Below are 18,489 nucleotides of genomic sequence, written 5' to 3'. Positions count from 1 at the left end.
GCTGATGTCATGAGGCCACTCTCTGTAATCTTTGAGAAGTCATGTAGATTGGGGGACATCCCAGAAGACTGGAAGGTTAACGTCACCCCCATCTACAAGAAGGTCTTAAAGAAGGATCCAGGAAATTATAGGCTTATCAGTATTACTTCAATCCCTATGAAAGTTATGGAATGAATCCTCCTTGGAGCTGTCACAAATAAAATGAAGCAAGTGACTGGGAAAACCCAGCAGGGATTCACCAAGGGCAAATCGTGCTTTACAAACCAGATTGCCTTCTACAGACAAAGTAAGCTGCTCGGTTGATGTGAGGTGATTGGTGGACGTTCTCTATCTGGATTTCTCTAAGGCTTTTGATATGGTTCTCCACAGCCTCCTCCTAAATAAACTGTTGTGTTACGGTCTAGACAAGTGGTCTGTGTGGTGGGTGGGAACTGGCTGACAGGCTGCAGCCAGAGGGTGGTGGTAAATGGATTTTTTTCAAACTGGCAGCCTGTCACAAGTGGGGTCCCCCAGGAATTGATATTGGGTCCAACACTGTTTAGTATCTTCATAAGTGATCTGGATTATGATATCAAGTGCACCATGATGATACCAAACTGAGTGGGGAAGTAAACACTACAGAAGGGAGAGCCACCTTGCAGGAAGACCTGCATAGGCTGGATGAGTGGGCTAACAAGAACCTTATGAAGTTCAGCAAGGACAAATATAAGGTCTTGCACCTGGGAAAATATAATCCAGGAGTGCAGCATAGGCTGGGATCTATCTGGCTGGAGAGCAGCTCTGTGGAAATGGACCTGGGCATCCTGGTGGACAACAAGCTCAACATGAGTGACCAGTGTGCTGTTGTGGCAAAACAAGCCAATGGGATGCTGGGCTGCATCAACAAGAGCACCACCAGCAGAAATTAAGAAGTCATTATCCCACTCAGCACTTCACAGGCCACTCCTGGAATGTTGTGTTCAGTTTTGGTCCCCACTATAAAAAAAGATGTGGACAGGCTGGAGAGGGTCCAGAGGAGGGCCACAAAGATGATCAAGGGACTGGGAAGGCTGCCATGTGAGGAAAGGCTATAAGAATTGAGTTTATTCAGCTTTGAAAAGAGAAGGCTTAGGAGATACCTTATCACTATGTTCTAGTATTCAAAGGGTGGCTACAAAGAAGATGGAGACTCCCTTTTTACAAGCAGTCACATGGAAAAGACAAGTGCTAATGGGTACAAGTTACTCCTGGCGAGATTTCAGTTGGACACAAGAGGAAAATTTTTCATAATGAGAATAATCAGCCACTGGAATAATCTCCCCAGGGAAGTGGTGGATTCCACAACACTGGTCACTTTTAAAATTCAGCTGGACAGGGTGCTGGGCCATCTTGTCTAGCCTGTGCTTTTCCCAAGGCTGGACCGGATGATTCCTGAGGTCCCTTCCAACTTGGTATTCTATGATTCTATGATTCTGCTTTTCTTTAATAGACAAATTATAACTGTATGTACAGAAATCATGCAATCCACTTATATTTACCCCACTCTTGTAATTCATAATGAAATTTTATGTACCAGATCACCATTTTAATTATTCTATTATCTCTGTGAAATTGCTTGATGGAAGAAGGGCTTTTTAAATAAAGTATATGTCCCCATATGCACTGTATATAATGAAATCCTAAATTATTATTAGAAAAGCAACTTAATGAATTGACATTTTTGAGGTTAAAAAGGTGGAACACTATGGAAACTAATACCTATCTAAATGAAAATAATGAGTTCATTACAACTGACAAATAAAACTTATGGAGGAATAACAGAAAAAAAATGATCCTTGGCTTTACTTTTACTTGTGTGTTTCATGGTACAATGATGGATTTTCTATCAGAAAAAAACAATTGCCAAAATAAAGATTCTTACTTTCTGTTCTCAGAAGTGGATTTTCTTCTTGGTTTAGTTCCAGGGGAAGAGAAGCCCTACCTGTCTTTTGAGCTCATTGAACATATTTAACTTGAACTTTAAACATTGTTTGAGGTAAAATATCTTACCATGGTTGTCTCTGCAATGGATCCAAAGCTGTTTATAAATATGTTGCATGTGACATTAACTGGAGGGCCTGCAAAAGAAAAAAATATACCAGTCCCTGTTCCGGAATCATTACTTATTGAATGACTGTAAAATATAAACCATTGAGAAACAATGTTTATTGACTTAGGAGGAAATAATGCTACATTCAAAATTCATTTAATGTACAATAAAATTGAATGGTTTCTAATAATTTTCCTTTTGCTTTTTCTCAAAGATGCACTACTTGACTGGCCAGTTCTATCAATGAAAAAAAAATAAAACACAAGAGAAAGTTAATTATAAATTTACACAGATGATTCTATGCAAAAAAATCAGCATACCATTTGAAATATGTAGTAAAAAATATTTTTATGTGTGTTTATGTGTTTTTAAGTGATCAATGTATGTCACTTCTCACAACAATTAGGGGAAAAAGTGACCTTTTTCACTCCAGGCAGCTGCTACCTTTAATGTTATCTGTCATCACTGGTAACAGAAATACATTGTTGCTGCTCTTATCTCTACTGCTTACAGGAACAAATGTGGATAAGAAAGAATGACTTAGATTCTACTCTTATTTCTCTTATATCCAAAAAATGGTTAAGAACCATTTAAATGGAATTTTCTGTTACCTTGGGTCTTCAGTCAACTGTTTTGTTTTATCTTGCATTTGTGAAGTATCAGTAGTGACAGAGAAGTCATGATAACTGAAAAATGAATTGTCTCTTCATGGAAAAGGTTTTAAATCATTTATCTGAATGACTCTGTAAAAATGGCATTGTGGCAGCGCATATTAATTTCTCCATTATTTCTCTGGAATTTCAGTCTATACAGCAGAAACAAGGATTTTGCATCACATGGATTTTTTGTCACCCTCCTGTGCCTTAATATTCTTATATCGATAATTCAGATCAGCATTGGAGAAGCTGGTTTCTTTTTGCAGTTGTAAGCAGTCGCTAATAATGAAAGATATCTGAAATTTGAGGACTGGTCTTATAAACCCTTATGTAATATTTTTAGGGTTGCTGAAGCAAGAAGCTGCTCTGCCACTGCTGATGATTTTCAACTAGCTAAACCTAACGTGACCAATGAACTCAATATTAGATACTAGAAGAATCAGAATGTCCATTAAAAATTCTGCCAACAGAACACATCTTGGAACACCCAGATTTCTCTTCTCACAGCAATAATTGTTTTGAAGTACTGTATAGAAATTGCAACAAAACATCACTACATGTACTTCAGTCATTGTAATATGCAAGACTACACCTATGGAGCAGAATTCTCAGGTAAGGAGGTATCACTTTGCAGGCACTTTGACACTATTTCACTTTGTTACTTGGTTAATTATTTAGAGCTGTTGAGCATATCTGGTACTTCTTAGAATTCAGTAAATGCTTGACGTTGACAACTTCTGAAAAGGATCAAGGGAAAAAGAAAAAGCAGGGAGATGAACAAAGGCAGAGTCACTCAAAGCCATCAGGGAGAAAATTGGTTATATTAGATAATTTGTTTGCAAGGCAGATTTCCTTTCAAACGATTTCATGTTGTAGTACTTGTCATAATTTCAAATTTGGTATGATATTATCTTGTTTAAAATAGTACAATGCTTTAAAGTGTATGTTTACTGTATCAACAAACATAGTTGCTATTATAAAAGGCCCTAAAACACTACAAGCTGATACTTAATTTCAAAGGAAGCATTATAAAAATATAGTTAACAGCTACTTAAAAAGAGCATAAAAGGATAAGTTAAAAGCAGCTTGCAAATGGTTTAGCAATTACTTAAAGATACTGTGCTGAGAGAAAAAATGAACTTCCCAAAACAAGGTCAAAAAGAAGCATAAATGAAGCTGCTAAAACTGGAAGTCATATTCAAACACAGGAACTCGGACAGGTTGAACATGAATTAAAAACAGGAAGAAAAAAATAGAGCTGAAACTCAGTAGAGACAGAAAAGCTAACAATGACAACTATTTGCAAGGCTTTAAAAATAGGATCCTGCCAAGATCTGGAAGGTGAAGTCACGAGAAGATTATTAAGACATAAATGTATCCATAAAAGTGAAGAAGGTCAGAGCAGGAAAACTAAATGAAGTTTTTGTAGCAGCGTTTGTCTCCAACTGCTACCTGTGTCAAATACTGGAGCCATTCTGAAGAAAGATTTGTAGAAGACATTTCAGACTAAGTGAACAGGAACAAACTGACAGGCTGAGGTGATATCAAACCAGAAATTATCAAAAAACTTTGTAAAATTGTGGAAATATGAATCACTGTGAGTCAGCTATCACCTGTGTCAGTTTTGTTATCAGTGGAAATGTGTAACATGTCCAGAAAGTAAAATTTGAATTATAAAAAGAAAAACAGACTTCAGGTATAATGGTGGACAACACTGACAATGAAATTTATCTTTGTAAACCTTACCTCTGTACCAGCCAAACTGGTAGAAATCATGAGAACTGTTATGATTAAGAGATATGGGTTAATATTATTTTTACTGAAATAGCATCTCTCATCTACCAAAGCTTTATGGGAGAGCTGATGAGCATGTGAACAAAGGCAATCTAATTAACTTAAATAAGTATTTATTTTAATTGTAATACATAAATAAATTACTTGAAATAGTTTATTTGGAGTTTCAAAAACTTTTCGACATGACCTTTTGTCAAAGGCTTTTTAAGGTTATTAATCTTGATGAAGTGAGAGACAGTCCTCTTACAGGCCTTTTGCTTTAAAGTTATCTAATGTTAGGAATATCCATTTCTCAGAGTGCAAGGTGATTGCTGGTGAGTTCATCCATGGATTTGCACTGGATCTTTGCAGTTCAGTATTAATGACCTAGAAAATAAGTTATAGCAATATAATTTTGCTTCTGGTATAAGATTATTTAGGGTGGTTATAGATAAAGATGCCTGCAAGGAAGTGCAGAAAAATCACAAAATACTGAGCCATCGAGCAATAAAATATTTGATGAAATGTAGTGTCTGTCAAATGCCAAATCATCCTTACTATGCATTCCTACTGATGAGCTCCAAATTAATAATTTCCACATAAGACAGTGAGGCTAGATTAATTAGAAATAGTTCTCTGCCAGCATGCCCAGTAATCAGTAAAGTTAGGAGAATGCAAAGAAATATATTAAAAAAAAATAGACCACCATACAAGTTGATCATTAACTTGTCTTGAATACTTCAAAATATCTCCTCTGTCTGCCTCAAAAGGATATGTTAGGGAGAAAAGAGATGTCAGGAATTCAGACAAGGATCACATGTTCTATGAAATATTGCCACACGAAAACAGCTTAAGTAGAACAGGACTCTTCACGTTCAAAAAAAGGATACAGTAGGGAGCAATATATAAGCATACAAATCTGTAAAGATCAAAAGGAAGTACTCCTTTTCCTCCATTTCTCAATATGTCACATGGCAATAAAATCAGTAAAATAGTCAATAAATTCAAAGCAAACACAAAACAATACTTTTCACTATTCCAAAACATGAAGATTGTATTGCCATAAATTGCCATAAAATACTGGAAAGGCCAAATGTATAAACAGCTTCCAGAAGTGATCAGAATAACATATTTATCTAAATTATTTTTTTCAGTTAAATCCTGATATAATACATTTGTAAAGTAATGATTGCTGAATACTGTTTGGCAATACCAGGGCAAGGAATACTTCACAATTTCCTATGTAAATCCCCAGATTTCCACCTTAATAGGTTATCAATGTGCAATCTGGGCTGTGTGCATTTAAAAATGTAACACCTTTTCTGTATCAAATTAATTCTGAACATCTTGAGGCCATGAGAATTTTTATGCATGGATTACATAATTTTGGCCAAATTTGAAAGAAAGTGACGTCTTTCCTATATTTGCAGGAACAGGACGTGGAAGAGCTGAGTAAGAGAATCACCTTGCTACAGGTTTGATGTACTGGAAATAAAACTATTTTGCAACTGGAACAAATATTTTACAAGAGCTCTTAATTTTCAGTTTTATTCCATAGCTAAATAAATACCAAGTCTTCTCTATTCTTTCTGGTGAACAAGAACACATGTGCAGAATTCCTTATCCAAAAGCAGAGCACTCAGACAAAATATATAATTATATGTTATTGGTCAAGATTAATTATGAATAAAATTGTTAGTTAAAAATCTTGTCTACATAGGAATTTTATTGGAAGAACAAATGATTTAAAAAGATTGTCTGAGTTCTCTTATTAGTACTCATTCTGTTTCTTTAAAACTGTTGCCAGATTAAAAACTCAAAAAAACATTAAGCCCCAGCACTTGTTCTAGGACTAATAAAACTAGCAAGAAAGTGGCAAAGTCACTTAAGGAAATATTTATTCTAGTGATAAATCTGAATCATTCTGGGCAGATTTATCCAAACTGCATAGCTGTCTAGAAGATTTAGAATGTGCACTTTTTGAAAAAGAATGATGTCAAATTAGGTTTTGTCTCTTTAAATTCCAACAGTTACAAAACAAGGCTCTTAAGTCTTCTGAAGCATACTTTCAAGAAGTACTGTATTGAATGCACTAATATCCAAACCATCTGCCTATTCTTCACTGTAGCCCCATCAGAAGATTGTGATTGCATGGTGTCCATGACAAACTCCAAAATCCATTCCCCAAATCAACTGCTAAACTGTATACTCTTCATTTTTCAACAGTTGTTTGTAGACTTCAGGAGACAAGAAGAAAGAAGAAAAACTGCAGTGTTTAGACTTTGCCTGAGGTCATCTTTTGCCCAGCACAGCTGTACTTTGGGTTAAACCTGCAGTTTGCATGCTAAAGAGTATACTGTTTTAACAAGTCAAGGTAACTTTAATTAGGAGCAAAAATAATTTAAGAGATACCATTCATACAAGAAAGTAATTTTAGAAATAGTGTTTTGCATTACTTTGCAAATATTGTTTGATACATTAACCCTCCAGGAAGCCAGGCCCTGGAACAGTCTTCAAAGTGGTTCTGGCGAGGAAAGTCCAAGGGATTTACTCCATACAGTCATTGGGGATATTGATCGCTGCTGTAAATCTTTTAGTGATGTGTTTGAATTTCCAGTGCATGCTGATAATTTCTTGAGAAATATCATCACTGCTAACTAATTAAAATCAAAGCATTGCCAGCTGCAGTAAATAACAGGTAGTAAGTTTGTTGCAATAAGCGAACGTAATTTGACAAACTACTTACTTGGTCCTTATGAATCAGTCTGGGCAAATTCTGGCAAATCCATCAAATAACAATGACTTTAAAGTCACAACCACTTAAGTTTTTAGGACTTGGAGATGCCAAAAAATTATAAAATCTAGTGCTGATTAAGATTTAAGATGGAAAGGCAGTGAAAGATGACTTAGTGGAGGAAGGCCTGTCTACTTGACGGAAAATTTTTGTAGTAAACAAAATATATTTGCCTTATAGTGAAATGTGAGAGCTAAGAGAATCTCTTGGATTCAAGATGACAGGCATAGGAGGAGGCCACTAAGGCAAAATAAGAATAATACAATTTTTAATCACAATAGGCTTATTTTTTTCAAAAAAAAAATTATATTTTGGAGAATTTAAAGACTGATAACTTGATTTAAAGGTTCAGAAATAGAGTTAAATATAGTTCCACTATATTATTAGAACTCTTTGCATTCTAAAAAATGAATAGTCAAATTTACCTAAACTTCTCAGACTGCAAAAGTTAAAATGGGTATTTGTATAATAGTTTGTATACTTGTATAATAATATAGTTTGCATAATCATTAAGTACTGTAGCATAGCTGAGTCTAGACAATATGGTTTGTGCTAAGATCCTTGGAAGGTGTAATCATTGCATTTGCAAACTTTGGACTTTCAGTCTTCTTTGAATCTCCTTTGTGATAAGAGCATAAAAGGCACACACCAAGAGACAGACAATTTCAGTTATTGAGAACCTGCAGTTTCAGTGGAGAACTGAGAACAGGGAAGGGAACAAGAGGAAAGATGGTCCCTTTTGACATTTCAAAGCACAACTGGGGCACAGGAGTGAGGAATCTAATTTGGTGATAGATTTGGTAACTCAGATAAGCTCACTTGAGTTTGACTTTAATGGTCATATTATTAACAAACTCTTCCTTTTAGTTAGCATCAGGCAGGTATGAGGATTTGGCCTCTTTCACAGAACTTGTCTTCTGGAGTGCTTCAGGCTATGGTAGTCCAAGGTGTGAATGTGAATTCACTAACAAGCATTTCAGGAAAGAAAAAAAAAATAAACAAAACAAAACCAAACCATATGAGACAATTCAAACCTAGTGATAAGCTAAATTTCCAAAACATCTGCATTTGGGCAGCTGTGACAGTGACAGGAACAGAGCATTACTGAAATGAACTGTCATCGCAAAGGAAGGCAAAATGAGTCACTTCCTTTTTCAATGAATGTACTTCTTCATTTTCATATTTGTTCCAGAAACTGCATTTTTGTGAGAAGAAATACTGAAAACCTGAAAGTTTGAGTTTCAAATTACCTTTGAAATTTGGTCTGATCCTTGCATCGTAGCCTGACATCCTACCCATTAGCTTATCCAGGAAATCAGATGGCGACATTGGCATGCTACGAGATCTTGCACTGTCTGTTTCCTTTGTGGCTACCAAGCTTCCAAACAAACAGAAAAACAGAACAAAATATTTTGTTAGGGATTTTGTTAGGGAAACTTTATATTTTTACAGTCAATCACTTAGTTCATTCTTGTATGAACATGAAAATAAAAAAACTAAGATTGCCTTTCAAAATAGTTTATGCTTCAAAAATAGTAGTAGCAAAGAAATGGAAACTTTAAGTTCTTTTTATATCTGTCATTTTACTTGCAAATTTTATTTTGCTAATCTGCATAGTTATAGGTTGCTGTTACTTCTTCCTTAGGACTTCTAGAGATCAATAACACTTTCAGTCAACAGTAATCAATCCATTATCATAGCATTAAATAATGTCATCTACACAAATAGCTGTGCATGTGGAATGTCATAAGTTGGAACCTACTCTGAGATTGGTCTGTTTAACTAGGTATGGTGTAATAGAAGCCTAGGTCAGAAAAAAACCCCAACCAAACAAGTAGTAAGGATTTTTCATAGAATAGTACTACTATCACCAATTTTTGTTCAGCCAATGTTTTATATTGATATTTAAACATAACACAACATATCAAACAGTCTCTTGGAAATGGTATTTAACACTTAGAGGTTCGTTTTCTGTTAAAACAAAAGTGACTGCTGTGGTGGAAAAAAAAAAAAACAACTTACTGGAGGAATTATGTTAGGGCAAAATTTTCATCTCAGGGCCACATGGCAAATGTCATCTCCCATAGCCTCCTCTCCATATGCATGCAGAACTCCCACTGACGTTCTGAAGAGTGCTCTGCACATGCTAAGAGTATCGGCACTGGAATTAGCCATGTGGACCCAAAGAAAAGGTATTTATTGTTGTATAACTCTTAGTCAGGTGCTGGCTAACACATTGAAAAATCAATACAGTCAGTAAATATATATGTAAATAAAATTGTGAGGAACACTGTGATACACAGTGCAACTAAAACCATTTGTGGCTTTTGGAGTCTCAGAAAAGATAACGAAGTTTTCCTGTTTGTGCTGAGTTCTAGTCAAATATAGGTCACAGAAGGATGTGAATCTCTTTTACTTACCCATTTCGTTGTCTCCTCTTAATGCCAATTCACTCTTTCAGAAGTGCTTAAATATGCCTTTGTTTAGAAGTAAACACAGGAAATAATGTAAAAACCTTACATGAAAGTTACACTTCTTTCATGAAGTAAGAATTTAGCTCCTTTTAGCGTTAATGCACATAGCTTCCTCCTCGATACACAACTATTGCACAAATCCAGGAATGGCTTTGTGTACCTCTAGAAGGAATTTACTCTGATCTGTTGCAGTTTTTTAAAGAATTTGTGCATACATTTTCTAACAGGTAGTATTATAAGAATTTAAAATCAGCAAAACTTTTATCCTGTGGTGCATTCAGAAGTAAACTGCAACAGACTTGTGGTTAGCATAAAGTCATTATGCAACTTTAAATTACCGAGAAGGAAAGCTGTACATTTTTGTTCACAGGTAGAGGCAGCAAAGGCTTCCCATTGCTGAAGTCCTTTATTGGAGAGAGATTATAACCTCCCAATCTTCTGGTCTATTCATATTTTACCAGGAAAAGTTACCAAGAAGAATGTTTTCCCTGGTAGTGATTCTGTTTTGTTTCTCTGGGCTACTGGTAAATGTTACTAACAGTTTCAAGAATTTAAACCATTTTCTAATTTCAGACTTAAAGCAGTACTTTATTTCACTTTTCTGAATGTGTCCTGAACATCTTAACAATGTAAATTAAGCCTTGCCAAACAATTAAAATGAGATTTGTTAACTAAAGTAGTGGACAAAAATGAAGAAAAAAATGGAAAATGTCAAACAGTGTATTCAATAAATCATTTTTGACAAGTTGAATTTACACCTTCAAAAGTTAGGGTAAGAATTTTTGTTTTGAGTAAGTTGTTATACAAAACCAGGGATGGAAAGAAAATTAGAATCACCAGGACTGTAATTCCTGTCTTTGGTTTATTCTGTCTGTTAAATCAGTGTTCACCTAAAATCTGAGGAGAGATGAGCTTTGCATCATGCCTTGAAGACAGTCAAGCTGGAATTTCATGAGCTGAGATAGGAAAACATCCTGAATCACAGGTCTCTGACAGTGTATGACCTACCAAAAGTGATATTTGAATCAGAAACTGTTAGATCAAGCTGAAGACATTTACAGTGGGTTATAAATGTTACAGAGTAAGAAGCAGACCAACACAGCCAAGATGAAGCTTCTGTAGATCAGCACCCACATCCTAAACTGCAGACAAAAAGCTACTGTAGGCAGTTGTAGTAAGAATGGTGTTCAACACTGCCACCTATGATATGGAAAGAAAATACAAAATCATTGATGGTTTAAAATTAAGAACTGCAAAAAAAAATTGTCAGAGGTATAAATATTGATGAGGGCAAGAAAAGAACCTATTTCTCATATTCAGTCCATTTAAGTAGAACAGTTTAAAACAGACAGAGGAAGGATATTAAGAGATATATGAATTGGCAATGTGGGTAGAGTTGAAGAAATCAGTTGAGTCTGAAGAAGGATTCAGAATTCATGTCGAACTCAGCATTGCTGTGGTAAAGTTCTCACTGCACTACTGTGTTATCCAGTGGTGTGGAAAGATTGAAAGAGTGAGTAGAAGCATAAAGGTCACTTATTATTTTATATTATATTAATGAGACCGGTTCTGGGACATTGCATCAAATCCCATGTCCAAGTTTTAAAAGGAAATTAAAGCATTAAGAAAGGTACCGAACAAAGCCGCTAAACCATGACCTGAGAGTTAGGGAAATTTTCTTAAAGTTAAGATCTCAATCTGCTTAATCTATCAAAAAATAGATTGAAAAATAACATAATTGAAGTGTGCAAAAACCTCAAAGGTGCATAAAATGCTGGATGTTTATCTAAAGAAGAAAGAAAGAAAATCAATGAGAGGCAGACAAATTCAAGTGGGAATTTAGGTACACAGTTCAATAATAACGGTAACTTAACAGAAGATCGAACTGTGCCAGGCAAGAGAGTACAGCTTTCCGGAAGAAAAAAAATAGCAAAATATAAGGTATTGTGTTTCATATATGGCTAGCTTGGTGAAAAGGAATGACCTGTGATATATAGAAAAGCAGGCTAAATTCAGAGTAGACACTGCAAATCTCATGCAGAAATCTTCAGATTGCCCAAAGACAATTTATGGACTTGAAGAAATTAAGGAAGGGAAGAAATGGGTGTAGTTCAAAGTGAAAAACTCTGTCTTCTCAGAGTCCTCCTATGCTGGGGCTGGGCTGCAGGCTTGCAGTTGCCTGTACTGTAACCTGTAATCTGGGTTGCAGGTTACATGTGGTAATGTCAGCCCATTTTGCTATATTCCTTTCACAGCTGGGTTTTGGACTTATCAAACAGTTGTATGATCATCAGCTCCTTGCACAGTATGGAATTAAGGTCTGGAATGGAAACTGCATTCAAGCTGCCCATAAACTACAGGCAGCTTAAAAAATCAGAGATTGACTACTACTAGGAAAAAATAAACTAATGTTCTATCTATGACATGCACCTTCAAAGAGGAAAGAATTTTAAGCTAAATGATAATATTGTCGTGAAAGCAAATGAAGAGGCCAGGGATAAATTTAGATCATAAATTAAAAGGCTTTCAACCACTGAAACACGTCAGTTCAGGAATAGTTTAGCACTTTGAGTAGAGATAGAGAAGCACTGCGTGTTTCAAGATGGAGCTAGATATTAGGATGCTGTGACATGTATGACTGTGGTTGCAGGTGATGGGGTTCAATTCTTTTCTAAGCCCTCTACTGAGGATATATTTGCATTATTACTGATACTTTTATATGTTTAAAATAATTACTACTACTGAACTGTGGAAAAAAAAAAATATATAGTTAACATAGCTATGCAGCCAGAGCACCATCTACAGAATTTAAATGGGACATCTCACCTAGCAGCTGGCAATTTAGCTAGCAAGAGAAAGCATGGGTCATGAATCTGTGCACCTGAAATGTCTATTTAGTGTAGGCATGTTTGTGAGAGAAAACCTCACTCTTTTCCCTCCCTCCAAAAGAAGACTATTGAGAAAACTCTTCAAAGTGAATTTTGCAATCTCCACAAATGTTTCCTTCTCTAAAATATATAAAGCTACAAAAATCAGAGTGCTTTCCCATGTTTTTTTTTAAGAACCACTGTATTTCTACTCATAAACTGCCTCTTTTCTATCCACCCCAAACCTCTGCACATTTTTACCAAAGCACAAACAAATGAAAGGAACTTTACAAATGTAATTGCTTTATATATGCGATATTTTAAAAGGTGTATTTTCAAAAATAATTTCAGTTGTAATGCCTTTGAGACATTTGCATCATTTGTGTGCTAGAGAAAGTATTGGTTTTCACTGATTCCTCTTCTCTGTTTTAAACTTCTCATCTTTAAGGTGGGTTCTTAAAAATCACTTTCAGTGTGTTGTTTCAGCCTTAAAAGAATATCTATTTATTTGAAAATATTGAAGAAAAGAAGTAATGGCCTACTGTCAATATTTGTATAAGCAAGGTTGTAGACCTCCAGAAGGGCTTAATAAGTATAGTATAGACGAAGTTGAAGGAAGGAATTACATCTTACACCATCTGCTGACTCTTACTAGTTCATTGCTGCTACAGGTGGATGACAGAGATAAAGAGAGTGTGGTGCGCTGTAATGATACCTTTCACTTGAAACTTCCCAGAGGTGTTTCCAAGTCCAAGTTAGAGCAGTCCCCTAATTTATCCAAGTTATTGTGACAGTAGTCTCCAGAGTCTCACTAACTTACTTTTGAATACAACTGATACAAATTATCTTTGAATGTATGTTCATTGCCTTCTTCCTTCCATAGTTAAAGTGGCTATGTATTTTATCTTGAAAATCTTATATTAACACCAAGCTACACCAAGCTTCTTTTTGACAGAAGAATGTTCCAGAATGTGACAGCTTAAAATAAAAAACCAAATGTTAACAAGAATGACCACTGAAGGCCTCAAGCCCATCCAAATTAAAGTGTTTTCCTTGCTTGTACAAAAATAATAAATCCTGATCTTTCAGAACAACAAAAACTACTTTCAACTCTAGACAGAAAAATATGTCAATGTAAAGCAAAACCAATACTAATTTGTTTGATTTATGTGGATAAACCTAAGTTCTTTCCAATTTTTGCATAGGTTGTCACTGAAATGCATTTGTTCAGTCAAGTAGCATGACACAGATGTTCTTTTGAGGGGTGATCTGGCTACCTGAGATAGTTGTGTGAGAAGAGAAACACAGTTTTCTGTGTTTTATTTCAATAAGCAATTTTAACTTTTGAAAGCCTTGCAGAAAAGGCAAATATTGTGGAATGGGAGCTCAGCGGGGGGGGGGGGGGGGGGGATAAATATGTTTAAAGCAAATATTTTAAAAAATTGCAATAAAATTTTAAAGCAATCTCTTCACTCTACTGGAAATTAAAATCCTTCCCAGAAAACAGAAAAGAAAAAGATTTCTCTTATTGGAGGCCATTCATCAACAATATTGTTTCACAAAAAGCCAGGGCCATTCTAGAAAGCCAGGAGCTGTGTCTGAGGGTCACAGCTGCAGGGATCAAGTCCTGAAAGTGACATACAGAATCGGCTGTCACTGCTGGCCCATTCTAGCTCACACAGAAAGAGTTTCTTCTGCTGAGTAAACGAGATTCAAAATTCAGCTCCTTCTCTGAATTACCTTTTGGAGGACTCAATCTCTTTATATTGTGAACCCAGGATAGCTGAACTCCTATCTTAGATGCCTGAATTAGGTAACTGCCTTTTGCTAGGGTTCAAGGTGCAAGGAGATCATGTCCTTTCAATTCCTTTCTATTACAGCATGAAAATAATTCTACTTGAGCTATATTGGTGAATAAAATAATTTCATTCCGAGGAACCAAAGAAAACAAAAAGTTTCTAATGGTGAAAGAGTGAAGAGGGTGACCTATACTAAACCCAAAGATAGTAAATGAAGGAGAAAGAATTAAGTTTGCAATGTCTCAAAAAAGGCTGAGATTCCAAATGCTTTTCCTATTATTTCTGTTACAATTGACAATAATGTGTTGTTTGCTAATTAAAGAAATTTCTTTTATTTGTTATAGGTCATGAAGTTGTCAGTTCCTAACGCAATGAAAATGTAGATTTTCATATCCTGTAATGTTTCAGATAATAATAATAATGTTATCTGATCAGAGAGAATCACAGAACTCTTAACTCATGTTTGCCAAATAAAAGACTGTCACTTCAACTAACAGGAACAGAAGCATTGTATCATCAAGATATTAAAGTGGTATTTTCTAAGAAAAATTCTCAGGAGAACTTAAAATATTTTCTGTGACAGGTTAGATTTTCTACTGAATTTTCACAGTTTTGGGTTTTTCTAGTTGCCCTTTTATCCTCTTATTTTGAATAAGTTCAAATGGTCAGATTAATTTTCTGATATAATGCTGCAGAGATAAGTAGAGTTACATCAGGACACACTTTCAGCCAAAGCACATTTTCAGTGCAATGAAGAATTAATTTCCATTCTAATATCATTGATTATTCATTCTTTATTATTTTAGAGGTTAGAAATGAAAAAATATATGGGATTGCTTTTCAATGCAAGCATTAAAAATGTCTTTTGTTTAAGATTTGGAAAAATTTCACTTTTTTGTTTCTTGGACTGAAGTAATATTGCATTTTAGCGCTCTTTGTAGGTTAGGCAATGGTTATAAGTATTTTGTTATGACGTTCCTGACAACTTTATGGTGTCATAATTTTTTCCTTTTTATTAATACAGTTGAGAATTCCTCCAGCCCTATAGTCTTCCTCCAGTCGCGTTTGCCATAGAAGTAAAATGGTATAATGTTTATAGCTTGTTTACTTTCTGTATGATAGTTTTAAAAAGCTTTGGATTTCTGTGGAGTGTTTTAGCTTTTCTTAAAAAAGAGAAAAAAAAAAAAAGAATAATGGCGTTTAAGTCTTCTGATTAAGTCACTCTGATTTCATCACCATTCTGCAGGTCAAAGGGCTTTATATTCTAGACAAGGCTAAATTTGTGACTTGGTACATATGTATAAGCACAATGCTTTACTTTCACCCCCCTTTGGAAAAAAAAATATCTCTTAGGGTAAAGGAGGAAAATTAATTTGTCAGCATTCTTCATAATCCCACTGGCATGTCTTTCTAGCTTAATTAAGATATGGATTCAGTAAACTACAGGTTGTCCCTCTAATTTTTCTTTCTTAAGACAAGTTTACTGTTGCCAATTTCAGTTATGCAGCATGTGAATTTTCTTAAGAAATTTTATTAATTATGACTCTAATTTGAGTATTTGTTCATTTTTTCCCAGAAGCAACTACTTCCTTAGTAATCTTTTGTACCTGGTTATACCTTATTTTTAGAAATGTTCTAAACTCAGGTTTTAGTTTCTTGGTGTTTCTTAATTTATTCAACCTACATTTTTGGGGAAAAAGCTGACTCAGGCATCTACGTAAGGAGCAGAGAATGTCTCAAATATTCAAACTCTGATAAATCTCTTCTTCTCCCAAAGACCTACTGCATGGGTTCAGTTCCTGACAACTTCAACTTTCAATTAAAGATAATCAGAACTTCGAAAATTCAATTAACTATTTTGTGGGGGTTTTGTTGTGGTTTTTTTGGTTTGTTTGTTTGTTTGTGTTTTTTTTTTTTTTAGACAGATAATACTTGGCTAAAGTGAAAATAATATCTTTGAAAATAGAAACTGTAAATCACTAATCTATAGTAGTCAGAACTTGCATTACTATCTCACCATAAAGACTAATTTGCTTATTAATTGAATAATGGAGAAAAACTATTGGAGTAATTGATAGATTGCAAAATGACCATGTAAGATAATTTCAGAATATTATATTTTATAACACCAGATGTCTTTATATAAAAGCATGTCAGAGCTGAACAATTAGATTTATTTTTGTGATTAATGAATGATTCCTCTAACCAATTGAACTTGTACAGGAACAAACTGGTGTCTTTCACCACCATAATGAATAGCAATTCAACTGATGTCAATGAGGCAACACTAGATTGACAGGAAAATTAATTAAATTGAGACTTATGCCTGGATAAAATCTGCAAACTATTGTTTCCCAAGGCAAACTCCTCCCAAATCTAAGAACAACTTGTGAATACTGAAAACAGAATTCTACAGCTGCTTGGTTGATCCTATATTTTGAATTAATCTCAACATGTCCTTTAAATTGTAGAGCTGCATATTACTGTGTTTTCTAGTTCTAACTCACTGCCTAGATTTTTTACTATTGTTGCAGCATTGCCCCATCAGCTTACTTTGCATCCACTACGTTGCTGTACTCTCACTCAGTATAAACAGGAATGGTGTCTGATGAAGTGTGCATCTGAGGAAAAAGATATCTATCATAGTTGTAATTACTGAGTATTTAGAATGTCATAAATCTTCTTTTCTTCATTTGCCTTTTTTTACTTTAAAAATCCACTTTTATGAGTTGAAAACCATAACTAAAACTGAAACCTGGAGTTCTCTAATATGTTTCTTCTCAAACAGTTCATTTGCTATTCATAAAAATTTTCACAGAAAATCTTAGAATGAAATGGTTGAGGTTTATGAAAACTAGATAAAGATTTGATTTTGAATTAAAACCCCAGGGTTTGTGAAGACTGAAGCACAATTCAGTTAAACACTATTCCATTTGCCTTAGGGAATCTCTGCTTCTATCAGTACAATAGTGTTGTCCTGTATCTTCAGAGAACATGTCAGATGGCTGTTTAGAAGATGAGACCTTTACTCCAAAATAAGTTTGATAAGATATAAGTTCAGTTAAGAGAAAAGCTGAATATAGCCTGAAGAGTCACTCACCTTGAAGTATTTCAACGAGCAGGACTACAACCCAGAAAAGTCAAAATTTATCAGTAAATAGAACTTAGTGCTATATAAAGTTCTTTCCCAAAACACTTCTCATGAAATTGTTTATTTTGATTAGTCAGCTAATTATAGTGTAGCTACTATGTTATTACTATTGATTAAGAATTTTCTAGTTGGAAAAATACATATTTCTTGAAATAGAGTTTTACAGGAACATATCTGTTTCAGTGTTGGTTTAATGAAGTGTGGGGGACCTCAGCTGGACTGAGGCCCTGGGAAGGAATGACTTCGACCTTGAGAGGATTCCAAACTACCCCTGAGAGAGCAAACAACAACAGGAGGAGCTGCAAGATGAGCAAGCTTATGGACCTCAGTAAGAGAGCATAACAACTCTGAACCAGTAAGAGACACATTGGAAGAACTGATAACCTCGTACTTGGAACTAGTTTTAGGTGGATAGAGATACTAGAAAGCTTGGGAGCCTGACCTTTTGAACTTTTCATCTTACTATGCTTGCATGATGAGCTCATGCATATTAACTTCTCTGCCCTGGGAAGGGCCAGGGTTCATTTCCATGAACATGTGATGTATGAACACAGACATGAAGGGGCAGGTCCGTAGGCGGTCCGGAAAATCTGAACACCCTGTAGAAAAAATATAAAGGAACAAAGGAGGAGAGCAATAAAGGCTTTGGGGGGTCTTTGATGTTAACTTGCTTTAAAGAATAATCTGTCTTGTAGTTTTGTCCGTCTCGACTGTAGTTTTGTCCGTCTCGACTGCGACAAGGAAGTGCTAGCAGGCTTGGGGCCTCAGGTTCTAATTTTCCAAAACGTCTCTGAACATCTCCCCCACAGAATTGATGGAGATTTTTTCCTGCTTTCTGCAATTTAAGATTCCTTTTATGCATTGAAAAAGCAATAAAATCTTTTCAGAGCTTTGGAATTTTCCATGA

General features: G+C 35.1%; 1 protein-coding gene across 5 annotated transcripts in view; it reads right to left on the bottom strand.

Annotated features, from left to right (window-relative positions):
• The window catches only part of GLRA3 (glycine receptor alpha 3), a 96,111-nt gene that overhangs the window by 68,587 nt on the left and 9,035 nt on the right, over window positions 1–18,489 (bottom strand). For 3 of the 5 annotated variants that reach the window (XM_032983355.2, XM_032983358.2, XM_032983356.2), the window contains exons 2-3: window positions 8,542–8,669; window positions 2,029–2,096 (exon numbers count right to left, since the gene is read on the bottom strand). In XM_032983355.2, the coding sequence (XP_032839246.2) occupies window positions 2,029–2,096; window positions 8,542–8,669 (196 nt within the window). Of the gene's footprint in view, window positions 1–2,028; window positions 2,097–8,541; window positions 8,670–9,711; window positions 9,769–18,489 lie in introns of those variants that run through there. The other 2 variants (XM_032983357.2, XM_032983360.2) reach the window with 2 other exon arrangements.

This window comes from Tyto alba, unplaced genomic scaffold (assembly GCF_018691265.1).
Source record: "Tyto alba isolate M040663 unplaced genomic scaffold, T.alba_DEE_v4.0 Super-Scaffold_6, whole genome shotgun sequence".
Classification (NCBI taxonomy): domain Eukaryota; kingdom Metazoa; phylum Chordata; class Aves; order Strigiformes; family Tytonidae; genus Tyto; species Tyto alba.
Note: the sequence above shows the minus strand (reverse complement) of the source record. Positions and strands in the feature narration are given on the sequence as shown.